The 17432-nt window shown below is 43.1% G+C and overlaps 1 protein-coding gene across 1 annotated transcript in view; it reads left to right on the plus strand.

Moving 5' to 3' along the window:
• The window catches only part of LOC134008508 (ras-related protein Rab-26-like), a 45419-nt gene extending 28000 nt beyond the window's left edge, over window positions 1–17419 (plus strand). The window contains exons 6-9 of the mRNA XM_062447925.1: window positions 12364–12429; window positions 13492–13548; window positions 14537–14613; window positions 14864–17419. Coding sequence (XP_062303909.1) covers window positions 12364–12429; window positions 13492–13548; window positions 14537–14613; window positions 14864–14963 — 300 coding nt within the window. The 3' untranslated portion in view covers window positions 14964–17419. The remainder of the gene's footprint in view (window positions 1–12363; window positions 12430–13491; window positions 13549–14536; window positions 14614–14863) is intronic.
• The last annotated feature ends 13 nt before the right edge of the window (window positions 17420–17432 follow it).

Raw genomic sequence — 17432 nt, forward strand, 5'->3', positions numbered from 1 at the left:
TATTCTCTCAAAGTGTATTGCATGCTCCTTTATGTTCCAGTCCTGCCCTGTTAAAATGGTAGATGTTCTCTGCGGTCTCCGTCTCTAGTGTGGAAGAGGCATCTGTCAGGTTTTCGGGGGCTGTTACGTCAGGGGTTTGGCTTTGTTGAAATGGAATGTTGTTTATGTGTGTGTGTGTGTCTGTGTGTTAGGGTGGCCTGTACAATATGAGTATGTGTGTGTGTGTGTGTGTGTGTCCGTGCCTGCGTGTGAGAGATGGGAGAAACCAGGGAAGGTAAACATGGACCGTAAACCTTTTCTGTCTCTCCACCATCTTCCCTCGTCACCGGGGCATGGGAGAGGGGGAGAGACAGCTTGCACTCTGCCGCTAGTTAAATGTCATGCTGCCTTCTCACAGACGGGAGTTTCTGTTGGGAACATGCTTGGCTGCAGTCTGGGTCTTGGAGAAACTGGGTGAAAGGGAAATAGGATTGAGATGACATTTACATGAATCTGTCAGTGTGTGTCTAGTTATGGAGTCCAAATGAAGACATTTGTCCTTTCACAAACTCGGAAGCACAGTATGTCATTGTAGGACGACACGCCGTGCTTCGCCCTGCTCTGCCAGGATTGTGGCTGCGTGTGCTTCTGCACTGACGTCATCCATGGTTCTTCATCGCTGTCATCTTGTCACGGGTCGACTGCTGCCCTGTAATTTAGGAACCTTAACTGACCATCGAGAACTGACCTCATCACGGTCACCTTCCCTGCCGTCGTTATTGTCACCGTCGTCACCTTGATCCGCATCGCTGTTATTATTTTCATCGCCGTCATCATCCTCCTCATCACATCCTCTCTCCCATAGCATCCCCTGGCAACTGCCTATTCTTGGTTTTGATCCATCCTGCACAGTCTGGTTTTGCCCAATTATGGTGTCACAGCAAAGTGCTTCCCTTCCCCCTCGTCCACTGGCAGCCAGGACATTTCCATGACCTGACCTGTCGCCCCCCAGGGGCCAGACCATACACGGCTCCTCACATCCACCAACACTGATGCCTCACGCTCTGGCACTTAGACGTTCTGCAGACGTTCCAATTCAATTTCATTTATCTGTGCATGCCAGGGGGAGGACTGATGGTCACTACTGAGATTTGATAGACAGGCAGTCAGTGACATTCAGTTGCACTGACTCAGCATTGAAGCCTGGTGGCAAGTGGTGCTTGGGATGAAGTTTTTTCACCTGGTTGAACCAGCAAAGTAAGGAAAACTACTTTGAAACTACTTTGAAAAACCTCAACTTTTTAGAGTAGCTTAACCCCAACCCTGTATTCCATTTGAACATTTAAGTAATGGTAATAGGTAATGTTTTAAGCTATTCCATCGGTTCTCTCACAAAGTAGGGAGAGAATCATGATTTTCTTCTCTCTATCAGATGTGATTATGTGCATTGTTATGCAATACCTCTTCATAATTATAGCTTTTTGTCTGCTAAGTGCTTTCCTTTATGTGAAGCTGGAGGTGTTACTGTTTTGAGATTGGCACTTTGTCTGGTTACCTAGGCGATGACGGAGTCAGGGGAGTGATACAAAAACTGTGATTAGAAAATCCACAGCAGGAACAGTCCTGCTACACAACACTACCATGGAAGATCAGGAAATACTTCAGCATGATTACAGGTTCCATAAGCTCACACAGTGTTGGATCTGCAATTCCCATCAACACAATGCTGATAATGGATATGTTTGTGTGCTGAAGGCCAAAGAATGGCAGGAGTTGTTTTGAAATGTTTTTATCTAGACTGAGTCAGGAGCTATTTTACATCTAAAATTGTAAATCCTCATATGTGTAGCTAATAGTATGTTCTCTATGCTATCTCTGTCCCACATAACACAACAGTAATATATGGATAAGGAGCAAACATCTGCCTCGGACCCCACAGGCCTAAAAATGCTCAAACATTAAAGGACCCTAGACATGTCTTTGAGAAACAATGGAGTGCTAATGTCTAAAGATAACCATCGAACAAGATGAATGCCTTGCATTCTATGTTGTTGGTTGCACACAAACACGACCTGCTCCCTCCTTACATAGCTCAGGATGAATGATATTCGATTTGCAACCAAAACTAACAAACCTTTATAAATCCATTTAGCTTTCTCTCCCTCTAGCAAATTAGCCTCTCTTTTATCCCAATCAGAGTCCAATGCAACGCAATCTAATTTGCGCTGCCTTTGATCCGATGTTTAACTATCCACCGTGAACAAACAGTTGTGAGTTTCTAGGACAACACCCTTCCTCCATTGTTCTTTAATCTTTGATTCATCCCCGGAGTCCATGCCGCTGAGCAAATGGAGATATTATTCTGGTGCAATACTGTCCTCCATAAAGCTCTTCCCCTTATCACAGTCAATAATAAAAAATACAATAACAATTACATACAATTTGCATTTAATACAATTATCATTGTCATCATAAATTACCAGAAGACTGAGTCTGGGTATAAATGGATTCCTTGGTTTAGCAAGGTGGATGTTTGAGATCCCAATCTGAAGGTAGAGCAAATGCCCTAGGAGGGAGAGAGGAATATGCAGTCATATCTGACCCTGATTCAGAGATGTTACTTTCAATAGAGAGCAAAGAGCAAAATACAGTCAGGATGTGACTAGCTAGATCACAGGATGTAGTGCTCAGACATGGTTCAGTTACTATTGATGACCATAGCTGTACATATCGATATGTTTCATTTGGGCTATTGTTACTAATATTAAAGTCTTGCAGCTCTGCGCTGTCTGGAGTGTATGTGAGATCTTCCAGCACACAGCAAAACAGGTCCTCGTTGGCAGCAGATTGTATTAAAGTGTTTCTATATGGATCCTGTTATGGTTCCAGGGCCCAGATTTTTCTACCATAAAAATAGATATTTATTCTATTTTTTTATGAACCTGAATCCATGAGTTATTGTCTGTGATGATGACCGTAGTGCCAGTGAGGAGATTCAACCTGTACAGTAAGTGGATCCAACTTTTTCTACTATAGTGAATATTTGAGCACACTCTTGTTTAGAGCCTCTATAGCTTTATGAAGACTCATTGATAGATACCCCTACAGACTACACTGGAGCTGGTCTCTGTTCTAGTCGTGTGTGTCCAATTACTCCAGAATGAAAGTGAGGCTTGTCACACTAAAGGCAGAGAACGCCTTCAAACTCATAGTCAAGCTGTCTCTCCTCCTCTGTTGCCTTGAGGTTAAACTGCCTACGCCGGGTGTTCTAATTGCATCTATATTTACTTGGTTTAGTTTCAAAAGCGAGACTTTCGCCTGCTCAACCAAGGCCCTCTCGAAGCCCAGGGGTCGGGTCGACCTCTCTCTCCCTCTGCTCTGAGAAGCCTCACTTCCATTACACCTCAGAAAATACTTTTATTTTCTTCACAAAAAGTGTTTTTTTTGGTCCTGACCAAAAGCATTGACTGCAGTTTGGAAAGGCAAATATTCAAAGCTGAGAGGTTAAGAAGGATTAGTCGGAGGAAGTGTGCTGCCAAGCGCTGTCCAGGGGAACCATCTCCTTTTAATTATCTTTCATTGTTGTCTTTTTTTCTTCATCTATGAGGGAGAAAGGATTGTCTCATATTGAACTCATGCTTAGTCCCTTCTCTATGACTTTCTAACTGGCATGAAAGCATCTAATGTTACTTACTATACACATTTTTGACTTCCTTTCTGTGGTAAACTGGAGGTACAGCAATGTGTTTCTGTGAATTATTTAAGGCTGAGATTTTATGTCGAGCACTTCTGGTTTAATGTTTGTTGTCAAGGTTTACAAGACTTGTGTTCTGCTGAGGTTGTAAGTTTGTGACAGTCAGTGCTTTTAGGATGATTGATGTACATGATGGCAGACACAGAGAGAGGACTGTACCCCACATTACCCCCCATTTTACTCCCCCCAACTTTGGAAAAGCTTGGCAACCCAGCAAGTCGCAACACCGTAGGAGCAAAAGTATAGAAGTTTCATGCAGTGATTTACTCTACAAAGTTGTTTTCCATGGCTCTCATGTGGTCTTACTGTTAAATGCATAAATCCCACTAATCCAGATCGTGTTTACCTCAAGGTCTCAAGCATAACCAGGTGCTTTTTCCCACAGAACTCCATCTAAAACTGACTCTGAGCTGTGTGTAGGTATCATCCTTCATGACTAATCGGCTGCTCTCGTTGACATGATGTCAGACAGTCTGTGATTGAGTCATTCGACGCCCACAGACAGTAACTTGCGTCTGTGAAGTTGTATTTACGATGATCTTATTGTTGCACAGTTTTAGAAAACACACTGTTCCTTGGGAATAACCACTTAATCCTTTTCTAGTATGTGCACTTATTATAATATATGCACAATGTATAGGTCAATTTGGATAAAATAATTTGTTAAATGAATAAATGTAGATGTAACTCAACTCCAACAAAACATACATTCTGGAATTTGCACAGTCTGAACACATACAAGAACAATTATCACATGAAAACCAGCATGTGAACATTCAGGAAAGGATGTACGAATGTGCTGTGGTAAAGGACTACTGGTTATACTGTATGTGCAGATCTACATTTATATTTAATGATTTAGTTGATGCCTTTTTCCAAAGCAATGTATGAAAGTGGTTTTGTGTGTGACAGATCTTGGAAGTGACAGGTCTAAACACTCTTCTTTCTGCTTCCTGGATCATGGTAGATCTCAATTTGGGGATAGGTTACCATTGGCTAGCATGTCTGGCAAACCAATACCATAGAGTCTGTATAAGTTGGCTGTATGTACTGTAGGACTGGACTAAATGTTTCATGACATTTATGGATTGTGCGCTGTCTTCAATGATGTAGACTATTTAGCTTTATTCACATTAAAATCAGGACTTTTTTGTCAGACTAATAAATGCAGATTTTTAAAAATCTTTTTGGTATTTACCCTAGACAACCTTCAATCCTATCTCGCGCGATCAAATATTAATTTCCTCTTTTGTATTCATACATTTCGGATTTTCAAGTAAAAGTCAATTTACCATGTTTGCGACCACATTTGCTAGCCAAGAACAGTGGATGGACACATTTCACACACACCCTCGTCCCCACGGTGACTGCAGTCACTGTCGGTATGTGCAACTTGTGAAAGACCTCTCACCTTTGCTCCTAAGCGACGCTCGACAGCCCATAATGGCTTTCTGTGTCACAGATGTTCCAATTAGGGCCATGCAGTGAGCACACTCCAGGGATCCGCTGGGGCAACTCATCTGAGGGCCGTGTTGAAGCAGATGAGGCCAGGGAGGTCATGAATGTGAGAGTTGGATGGATTTACCAATGCTGGCTGACTGTTAATGTACCTTCAGAATTCGTAGATGAAGAAGTAGGAGTGGCCACGGTTTAGTCGTCATCAAAATTAAGGATGGAAGGATAGTGATATCAGAGGGGATTATTGTAGCGGTGCTGTCTCTGAGATAACTTCATCCAAGTCCCTACTTTGTATCTGTTTGTCTCTCATTAGATTTTCTATCTCTCATTTCTTTCCCTCTTTTCTTTTCCTTCTCCCTCTCACTTTCTTTCTGACTCTCTGTCTCTCTCTCTCTCTCCAGCCGTGATGTGAAGCCTGTTCTATGCTGTGGCTCTTCCTATTCCCTGCAGTGCTTCGGAAGCCAGAGATGAGGGCTTGAGGTTAAACTGCCTCCGCCGGGCATTCTAATTGCATCTATATTTACTTAGTTTAGTTTCAAAAGCGAGACTTTCGCCTGCTCAACCAAGGCTGTCTCGAAGTCCAGGAGCCAACCCCCCTCTCCCTCCGCTCTGAGAAGCCTCACTTCCTTAACACCTCAGAAAATACTTACATTTCTTTTCAGAAATTGATTTTTATTCTGCAAGCAATCTTTGTGTCCTAACTGAAAGTGTTGACTGCTATTTGGAAATACCAACCTGAAAAGTTGAGCGGTTGAGAGGGATGAGGAGCAGGGAGTTTGCTGACTACAGATTTCCAGGGGAACAATTTCCTTTTAATTATAATTTTTCTCTTTTTATATATATATATTTATGTTTCTTTTTTTTACTTGATCTGTGTCGTCAGCATATTCTCTGGAAAAATATTCAAGTCTATTTTGATTCATCATTAGTCCAATCTCTGTTCTGTCCTCTTAGCAAATGTTCAGTTACATTCTCAGAGCCAATATGAATCATCCCAAAAGGAACTTGTTCCAAATAACCTTACTGCCCTTCTAACTAGCATTACTGGTGTTGATGATCATTCTCACTCACATGCTGGGACTCACTCAAACTTGTGCTTGATACTTGTAGACAAAACCCAGGGAGTAAAGACTTAGTGGCTTTCCCTCTCTCCCTTTGTTTAGAGGAACAGGCAAGTCCATGTTTTTTCCATACCCCTACCCAGATGTCAGCTCTTAAGAGAAATTGCTCACTTTGTTTTGAGTTGCTGTTTATTTTCTTGTCACCGGCAAATGAATTGAGGTTAGTACAGTTGTGTGTCATACTAGTGTGTGTGTGTGTTGTGTTGTGGTGTGTACGTTAAGAGGATAAACATATTCAGCACCCGAACCCCAACAGTTCCGACACATCTCGTCCCTGTAAACCCTTGGTACTAGCCTAGAACCTGCCACTGTGTCTGGTTAAGCTGCCATGTTGTTCTTGTCAACCTCCCTCCCAGGGCAACCACGCTCACATTCTCCCCGACTCTGGAGTTTCCTGCCTGGGCTTTGGCTTGCCATGACTCTGCCTGAGGAGCCTCCACAGTACTGTCTTGTTGGGTTAGAGACTCTGATCAAAGCACAGCCAGAGCTGCACTGTCACCCATAGCAAATCCCCTCCGACAATAGTGTGACAGAAGTGTTTGGGAGCTGGCGGTGAGCTCAGTGACTTTCAAACATTTCCCTGCATGAGTGAGTTGAGAAAGTGGCCAAATAGAGTAGAGCTTTGATGCTGAAGTGTCGCTGTACTGTCCTGTAGTATGGATTAGAGACGATATTCATTATAATTAATACTGTCCTGTAGAATGGATTATAGTTAATATACAGTAATATTCATGTACTATCCCTGTAGTATAGATTACACATGACAGTATTCCTTCAGTATTGGTGTAGGATACATTTCAGATCGTTGTATCCCTGTTGTATGGTTGTAATATGGGTTGGAGATGATAGTATCATGTAGTATGGAATAGAGATGAGAGCGTTTCTGTAGTATGGATCAGAAATGATAGTATTCCTGAAGTACTGCTATAATATTGATACAAATTCCTGCATCCCTGTGGTATGAATATGAGAGTACCCTGGTAGTACGGGTATAGTATTGGTTAATTATGGAGAGACAAGGGGAACAGCACTTGCTGACAAATCGTTCACAATACTTGAACAAGGAAGGTGAAAGGTTAGGGAAATACTGCACATCCAATATTGATCTACTGAATGATAGCTTTGTTTTCCAAAGATGTGGAGATGGCTTGGGAGATTGACTCAGCTCTCCCTCATTCTTCTCTCAGACAAGATCATTTAGGGTGCATCCATGCCCTGTTTACATCAGAAAACTAGACAGAAAAAAACCACAAGTTGGTTGCGGGCTGTACCCTCACGTAGCACCAACTGTCATAGCAGTGACAGGAAGGCAAAATAGAGCAACAACCACAGTCCGTTTCCCTCTCATTACTTCTCGTTTTTTTCCCTGCTCTTTCCACCTTTTCGCCTTTCCTGTGTTTCTTGCCCTCTCTGCCTTTGTTCTCACCTTGGCGTCTGTCAACTCTCCCTCGCTCTATTTCTCTCCCTCTCTCTTTCACGGTTCCAAACAGGTCATGAGGTATGGCTCGGATGATGGAGCCCGTAAAGATCGGATTCTCTCTTTCTCTCTCCTTTCCTTTCTCTCGCTATTCTTCTGTCTTTCCAACTCTCTCTTCGCCATCTCTTCTCTTTTCCATCTCTTCACCTTATCTCCACCATCCTCGCCATTGGCATCGAGACTACTATCGAAGCAAAGCAAGATCATCAGCATGCCAGGTGCATGCTGGGTACCGTGGGTGGAGGGATACATGACCTCCAGATGGCCTTTACTGTCCTCTCCTCCATCTGCGAAGAACAGACTGACATTTCACAGCATGGCCACGTCCTTCCATGGCCAGCAACTCAGTCAGATACAATTTTGTAGGTTTCTTCACATTTCATCATGTGGCATCAGTATTCTCCCTCTGCAGCTGTTTGCCCATTCAAATCAGGAGGCAACAACGTCTTAGACATCAATTCCCAGCCTTCAATTACCAACGGTGTCTGGTGAAAGAAAAACACCATTCCTTCAAACAAGCTGATAAGAGGGCTTGTAATTGGACATAGAAGATGGGCTATACCAAAGCTGCCATGAAAAATGATTGATGTCAACAAAGTGAAAGAGGGAGAGGCCGAGAAAAGCATTTTAGAGGGAATGGGAGAGAGAGATAGGGAGAAAAAGAGGGAGAGAGAATGAAAAGAAGAGGGAGAAAGAGAGGCTAGCCGGAGACATTTAGACTTGTTGAATTGCACACCTTATTAATATGTTTTTACCATATTGAGTTTGTTCATGAAGTGTTGTCCATTGAAATGTTAAGAGGGCTTAAAGGATAGCTGAAGTCAAACATTAGTCTGCTAATGTGTTGCAGGTGTTATAATGAATGTGTTAGGATTCCAAAAAGATATAAAGAGCAAAAAATAGAGATGGTGTCTTCTCAGATCTGGTTATCTCTCTCAATCATTTTGGAAGCACTTCAGTGCCTAGTGTCAGACCTACAGTATATTTCTAAACCTCTGTGGTTGCGACCAGGCAAGCTAGCGAACATTGCTTCTGTTAATGACATTGTTTGTTTAGAATGCACCAGGCGGCTGCCTCTCCACGCTCCATAACGACCTGTTAATCACACACCTCCTATTCATCTGGGCTCTGCCATCACATGCACACGCACCCAGGGACAGATAGAGGGAAAGGTTAATTAAAACGTCTGTTCATTTTCCCCTTCTATCTTTTCTCCTTGTCTTCCTACCCTCTGCTCCTCTCTCTCTGTCTCTCTCTCTCTCTTTCTCCCTTTCTCTTTCTCTTTCTTTCTTTCTTTCTTTCTCTCTGTCTCTCTCTCTGTCTCTCTCTCTCGTCCTCTCTGTGTTTCTCCTTTTCTCTATATATGTATGTCTCTCTGTCTTCCGGTTTCTCTCTCTCTCTTGCTGTTTCCTGCTCTCTCTCCCACTCAATTTCTCTCTTTTTCATGCTGCTTTGTCGTCATCGCTCCTATATCTGCCATATCGCTCTTGCTCGCTCTGCTCTTTCTATACCTCCTTCTTTCTCCCTCTCTTTCTCTCTTTTTATCCTGCCTTTCTCTCCTACCGCCCTCCTGCCCTCCTGCACTTCTCACTTTAGAGAATACCTGCAGGTGATTGTGATGTGTACGACCATAAAACAGGTATCAGAGCCTCTCAACATTCTCTGGCCCAGCCGGAATCAACCTGTGTGTGGTTGAGCGACTGGTAGCATACCTCATCAATATGAAAGATATATGACAGACATTTAGTGAGTCTCTTCATTCTACCTGAGTGTGTCTCTATAATGCCAGTGATTCTACATAAATGAAGATGCAATCCAATTCCCCAGGAGAGATGGGGGCAGGGATGACACCTGGACATGATGACTATGCTGGGTAAATTATCCATGAAGCTCCAGGGCCTCTAAACAGCTTGTGGTTGTCTAATCACAGCCTATGGTTCATTAGCCGCCTAAACAGCAGGCTAGGAGGAGAGATACTTCAGACAAACTGCCCATAAGGATGCAGTTAATTCCAGTAAATCGGAGACCTAATGGTCGAATACAAAAGATTCATAAAGGTCCCCTACATTCAGGATTGCCAGAGAACGACCACTCCGCGGTATATCAAGGATTGCCAAATGTGAGGGAAACAAACCCCTTGCTCAGTCATGCCCTGTTATTGTGCTTGCCCAAGGTAAAGTAGAACCAATGGCTCCTTTGTCTGTTGTCAGAACAGAGGGTGTTTATGTGGATGAGGGATGTGACAGCGCAGCTGTCCCATTCACATGTCTCCTGATAAAGGAAATAGATCAATTCAACAACCTTTGGCCTTGTCGATGGATGGAACGTCTATCTCACAGCTCAATATTGTTAAATACACTTGTGTTTGTATGTGTGTACATAAATGTGTGTGCGTATGTCTGTGTGTGGGCGGGTCTGATTCATCATGTGTAGCAACGCTTGTTTTGTCCATGAGGCAAAGTAGATTTCCAACAGCTTGTTCCTTGAACCAGTGATTTAGATCACCTCCAGCAAAACAGATAGAACTATTCTATCATCATTATGGGCTCTTGATCTTTCACAAGGCTTGTAAAAACAAACACGACCCACAACCCAACATTACAAGTGTGACTGTGTTACTGATCCTGGATCAGTGTCGTCTAATGCTCTCAGAAGGTCTTCTCCTGCCTGCCGATGTAGCCTGGAGCCTGGGTGGGAGAGGCTGGATGACCCCCTCCCCCTAACCTTCGTCTTCGCTGGGTGATTAGCAGCCTAAAGTGCCTCATACTCAGAGAACGAGAGTCTGGCTTTTCCGATCACGACACATCTCCTGCCTCATTACCTCCCAGCATTAAAACAAAGTTAATGGCATTTCTGTGCCCCTTAGAGACTGAGATGGACTGAGAGGCTGCTGTGTACTGCGTAACTGGCTCAGAGGATCGACAGAGACGCTTGTTAGGAAGAGATACAACGTGGGACATGTAGTTCTGTGCTGTCTTACACCCACTATCTCATCTGTGTGAATTCTGTTCAATACACAGGCTGTCAAACAGGCTCCCAAAGGCACACACACACACACACTCATAGATGCTCGTTCCTTCACTGACTCACATACACACATCTAATGTTATAATATACATATGACATTATCTATAAGGCCATTCTGGGTAGATTCCACAGGTATTTATCTGTCTTTCTGTCCCATAAACATGGCACTTATGGGTCGCGGTCTCAGGACACTATGCCTATGACTGTTCCTAAAGTTCGGACTAAGTTAGGAAAGAAGGCCTTTAGGTTTTCTGCGCCATCTGCTTGGAATAGCCTGCTGAATGAGTGTAAGGACCTGGTTATTCTAACTGAATTTAAAGGAATTGTAAAGTCGATGGAATGCGAGTCCATTGATAATTGTCTTAATTGTCTTAATAATTGTTTTAATTGATAATAGGATTGTATTTTTTTCTGCACTTTCGATGCGGTGCACTTTGAGCTTGTCTGTTGTCTTCATGTGTGTGTGTCGTTATTTCTGAAATCGATATGCTGCCATTCTTCGCCAGGTCTCTCTTGTACGAGAGATTTTTTTTTGATCTCAATTGGACAAACCTGGTTAAATAAAGGTTAATGGAGGGAAAAGAAATAACCCACACCATGGTGTCTGTGTGAGCCTCCTCCATCTCCACACACTCCACAGTCCAACCTTGACTGCGTGTGAGCAAGGCTTAAATCATTACGGCCATCCCGATATCCGTGTGTAATTACAACGGACCTAACTTGAAGTAAACCGCTTTGGACCTGCCATGCAACATAACAAAGAGATTGATTATTGGCCAGTCAGGAAAGCAATGTGGAGTATTTCACAAGGGGTCGTAATTAAGCATGGTAAGTCTTTTGGCCTCGAGTGCTGAGATGAAGGATATTGTTTTAGCAGACGGGCCGCGATCTATGCCCTTGTCGATTAAAACTATTACAGGAGACGGATGGGGCCTCGGTGAGTTGTCTCTGCTCCTGAACAGACAGCTTTGGAAAGTTGGTGTTGCTTTTACTGTTTACGTTCTTATTGTCTGTGTTGATTCAGGCCCCCGTTGCCAGGTGATGATTGTGCAGGCTTTCTCTGTGTTAGGGCATCATAAAGCCTCCTGATCCCCCTCCCCGCCCCTTCTTGTGCAAGGCTGCTGAAGAAGGCAGCTTTTTATTAGGCTGCTGATGCTCCCTTTTTGTTTACAGTCTCCAAACTCTTATCTCTAGTTTTTTCTTACCCTTTAGCTCTCCCTCTTTCTTTCTTTCTTTCTTTCTTGCTCTCTCTCTCTCTGATGTCTTTTCATCTTTGGTGCATAAAATGTCCCTATTTTTTGTCCTTTTTGGAAATATGGTTTCTTACTGGTCCCCCTCCTATCCCCCTTCTCTTCTGCGTTCTGTTTTGGCTTCCTCTGGGTCACGTGTGTCTCCTGGCTTCCTCTGGGTCACGTGTGTCTCCTGTCTTCCTCTGGGTCACGTGTGTCTCCTGGCTTCCTTTGGGTCACATGTGTCTGCTGTCTTCCTCTGGGTCACGTGTGTCTCCTGGCTTCCTCTGGGTCACGTGTGTCTCCTGTCGTCCTCAGGCCTGGCTGACAGAGATCCACGAGTACACTCAACAGGATGCGGTTCTGATGCTGCTCGGCAACAAGGTGCGCCGTCTTGGGAAAATCCTCCCACCCGAAACACATCTGTCACTCGACCAGACACAACAACTCATTACCAAGACACAACAGCTCATCACCCGAGACTATAATTAACAGTCAGACAAAGCAACAGCTTTATTTCCTTCAGTGGAGTCTGTATTGAATAGTTGGTGGTATTTATAGTATGCCGTACAATAACCCAATGTGTTCTGATGTTCTCTCTCTATCGCTCTCTCCTAACTATTCACCAACACACACAGCAACATTTGAATTATTACCATGCACATTTAGACCAATACTGTAGCTAGTAGAATATTGTAGCTTGTACAATATCACTGTTAACTCAGCTGCCCCTCTCTCTCTGGGAACTAAACACCAACATGCACAGCAGCTCAACAGATCAACATGCAGAATAGACTCAACAGATTGGCCAGAGCTATAAATAAATCTCTTCCACATGCTAGCAGAGCTGAGAACAGATGTTTGTCCTTGTCTCCAACTAGGATGCCAATGCAGACCCTTTCCTCCTTAGTTAGTCACACTTTTAGCTTATATTATAAACTTTATGGGCCCCTGGAGTTAAAAAAAAGTATGCTGCAACAATGTTAATGTAGGACTACAACTTCTAATGGTGGAGCTCTGGGGCTTGCTGTGCTTGCTGGCAGGCTCAAATTAGGTTTAATTTACATTTAATGAAATAAGATATTTTCATAAATAAGGTAGCCAACAAAAGTTGCAGAGTGCCTTTGTGGGAAGGTCTGTTTACAGAGCACTTTAGCTTTTAGCATCCCACACTGAACACCTACTGTATAGTTGCAGTGTACTGTGAGAGCTAGACTGATTAACAACCTCTTCCTGTTACTGCACCCTCTTGCCTTAGGTCATTACTTTAACAGACTACATAAACCACCATGCTTTAAGCCAAATATCCTAAGGTCTAGTACACCTTAGTATATATATATATGTCCGGGGGCCACAGTCAATCCTATCTACTCCTGGCTAACAAAGTTGTTTTGATGCAGCCTAACCCATCTGTATATCTAAAGTGTGTCTCCTCTGTATCCCCAGGCGGACTCCACACATGAAAGAGTGGTGAAGAGAGAGGATGGAGAAAAGCTGGCTAAGGTGAATAGCTAATCTCCTACGCAGGGCCTTAATATCGGGCAAGGATGTGCACAGAACTGACGTCTGTCTGACTCTCCTTCCTTCCATCTCTCTCCGTTCCTTCTCACTCTGCGTTTCTCTCAGTCATGCTCTTTTCCTTTTTTTGTCTCTGTTTCTCTGTCTCTCCGAGTCACTCTCTTTCTGCCATCTCTCTCGTTCTCATTCATCTCTCTCTCCTTGAAAACTCATTGCCAGACTGATATTGATATTGATTAAACTGTTCCTTTATTGCGCCATCTGCAATAATACAAAACAAAGAAAATAAAAAATGCCGGATTTATCACATGCTCTACGCTAGTAAATAAATATGAGTATTTCTCCATCATGACACGTAGCCTGATGTTTCATTTTACTTCTTACATTTAGTAAGAATTAAAAAGCCTCTATGGTCGTAAGATGGATGATATTTCTAGGTTAACAATATTTCCGAGCAATACACTGTCAGATTTCTTCACAAAGACACAAGTGTAAATAACGTTGGGGAGCTTTGAAGGATCTGCAAGACCAATTTCTCATTCCCTTGCCCACACTAGTGGAACCCTGGCAGCAACACAGATATCACAAAGGGTCCCTCTATAGCGCTGAAAGCATTAAGCGGGCAATAACTCTCTCCAGGCAGTGCCTGTGTTGATGTCTGCAAAGGAGTGAAAACACATTTGATTTGTAATTACTAGGGGTTCAAGACAAAGTCCCTTTCTACCAAAATAGCTTTGTTGGTTATCAAGGATATTGGGATTCATGTACTGAGGGATCAAGATAAACAGCTCTAATTTGTATTCATTTGGAAGACAAGATTTATGTCTAGACTGTTGAGGTGTGGTTTGTGTACTAACTTGTAGCCCATGCGGATATACAATACAGTGCATATGTCAGTCAATGTGGCTCAAGAGGCCACAGGTCAATGTTCAGACAGATGTGTTTCCTGTTTGTTGTTGTCATGTCTGTGTAGGAGTTTGGTGTCCCCTACATGGAGACCAGTGCCAAGTCAGGCTTAAATGTGGAGCTTGCCTTCACTGCTGTGGCCAAGTGAGTATAGTCTTACACAGCGAGGTGGGCTACTTTAATACCGCAGCAAGAAGACGTGTCATCTTACACATCACTGTACTCCCGAAGGTCTAATACGTCCATGTGTCATCAGAGTTCACAGACTTAGTGACTTTTTCTGATGCTTCTCTTTATGCATACTCAACTGGTCGCACGCTCAGTGTTTATATTAACACAAATGTCTATTCCTTTCCTCTCTCATCCCTCCTTCCTGTCCTGTCTTGTCCATCAGAGAGCTGAAGCACAGGTCTATGAAGGAGTCCAGTGACAAGTTCAAGCTCCATGATTACGTCAACAAAGAGATGAAGAGTGCAGGCTGCTGCAGGACCTAAACTCACATCTTGTTGGTCACATCGAGTGTGTGTTTGTGTGGGTGTGTGAGTGAGTCTGGTATGTGTATTTGTGTGTGTGTGTGTCTTTTACTCATTGTCTTTTACTTATTTTATTCATCTAGAAAATACTTTTATCCAAAGCGTGTTTTGTTTGCGTGTTATCCTGTGTGTGTGTGTGTGTGTGTGTGTGTGTGTGTGTGTGTGTGTGCACGTGTGAACGTGTGTGTAACAAGAGAGTTCATGGAATCACAACTCTGTCACTGTGTTGTGAGACAAATGAGGAGTCAGATATGCTGAGAGAACGGATTCAGCAGGGTATACTGTGTGTCTGTGACCATCCTGTCCTTTTTGCACTAGGCCAATTCATTTCATGTATATTTATATTCAGATGTACCCTTTTTATCCAAAGGAATTCTGATCACAGTTGGAGAACTCTTTAGAAAGATTCCATTAGTCAAATCATTCGACCTGAAACCAGCCACGTGAGAAGAGAAGAACTCTGCGAAGATTGTTCCCATCTTTCCTCCCCTCCCTCCATCCTGTAATGTCCAAAGCCACAGCATCTCAGTGACATCAAAGTGCTGTATGTCATCATTGATTATACTCCACGCACCACCTAGTGGACAGTACATATCACATGTAACGGGCAAACAGTAAACTCTCCAAAGGTTGCATGTCTTTATAATAATGATGTGGCTTAACGCTGAGAAAATCACACATTCCTTCTCAGTCCCTCCTCCCTTCACTTAATCCCGTCCCGCAGTGTTCTGGGGAAGCCCTCCTCCACAATGACCCACCTCCTCCTCCACAGTGACCCACCTCCTCCTCCACAGTGACCCACCTCCTCCTACAGCAGTGAATGTACGAACACCCCTCAAACAGCCTTCTCCCTTTTCAACTAATTTAGACAGGTAGTTTGACATGTTTAAAACAGTCATCTGGTTTAAAAGATCCCTACTCCATCCATTCCCCATGGCTCAGTTTGACCCCAGCATGCCTTCTTACCCCTCACTATCACCCCTCAACTGTTACTGTTATGCTAGTCCAAAACCCTTTACCATTGTTCCTTCTTCAAATCCAATCAAATATTTCGTAATGCCACACATTAGGGTCCCATGGGTGTGTTGACAGATTTAAACATACTGTGTCCTAGAAACATAGAAATGGACCACTGGCACGTACAAATGTATCTCACTATAGCATCCTAATGTGGTGTTTGTGTTGGTCACTGTCTTGTGTGAACATCCATCTCAGTTCCCTGTTGTCATACCACACCGTCTCCTATTCAGTGTAGGAGGTTTCCTTCAGCCCCTTCGACTCACCAGCATTCTCTTTATATAGAATATCTCTTTCATTTACCAAGCATTTATATGTGACTGATGGTATTATTTCTACATAACGGTAAAAAGGGTTATTTTTAGATATTTGTATTACTGTGGAGTTCAGTTCTAAAGGTGGAGTCTTAGAGCCTCATCCTTCTGAAGATGACTGGGGATGATGATGACTGGGGATGATCACTGGGGATGATGATGACTGGGGATGATGATGACTGGGGATGATGATGACTGGGGATGATGACTGGGGATGATGATGACTGGGGATGATGATGACTGGGGATGATGATGACTGGGGATGATCACTGGGGATGATGATGACTGGGGATGATGACTGGGGATGATGATGACTGGGGATGATGATGACTGGGGATGATGACTGGGGATGATGATGACTGGGGATGATGATGACTGGGGATGATGATGACTGGGGATGATCACTGGGGATGATGATGACTGGGGATGATGATGACTGGGGATGATGATGACTGGGGATGATGACTGGGGATGAGGATGACTGGGGATGATGATGACTGGGGATGATGATGATGGCAGATCTCCTGTGACATCACTAGAGGCCCCTCAACTATACCTTGCAGAGTTGCTGTCTCTTGTCCAGTCATACGGCTGATAGGATTTGAGAAATATGTAATGTTTTAAGTTTTATGAAGGCTTACGGGTGTATGCATATTTTTGAATCAATACAGCTATCATTTTCACTAACAATATGTAGGATATATGTAGAATGTTTTTTTGCAGCTTCTGGCAGTGTATGACTGTTTTATTAGGGGAATTCTATACTTTTTTCCATAGATTTCTAGTAGTGGTTTAGATGTAAATGGCTTGAAGAGGAAGTTGGGAACCTGTAAAGAACCGAAAGCACATGTCTTACTAAAGCCTTTGGTTAGAATAGAAGTGTTGTACAGTAACTGGTAATAAAAACACAACAACAAGGAATGGAAACCAATTACCTTTTGAAATAGTTATTGTCAAAGCTTCAGTATTGTTTAATATATTCATTGATATCTCTGCTTACTTTTTCTAAAAAAAGTATATGGCTATGGTGTTTGTAAATATTGTGTTTGTTGTCTTTAAATGTTTTATCCCTATCATGGATTTTAACAATAACAATCTA

This window comes from Osmerus eperlanus, chromosome 2 (assembly GCF_963692335.1).
Source record: "Osmerus eperlanus chromosome 2, fOsmEpe2.1, whole genome shotgun sequence".
NCBI classification, from domain to species: Eukaryota; Metazoa; Chordata; class Actinopteri; order Osmeriformes; family Osmeridae; genus Osmerus; species Osmerus eperlanus.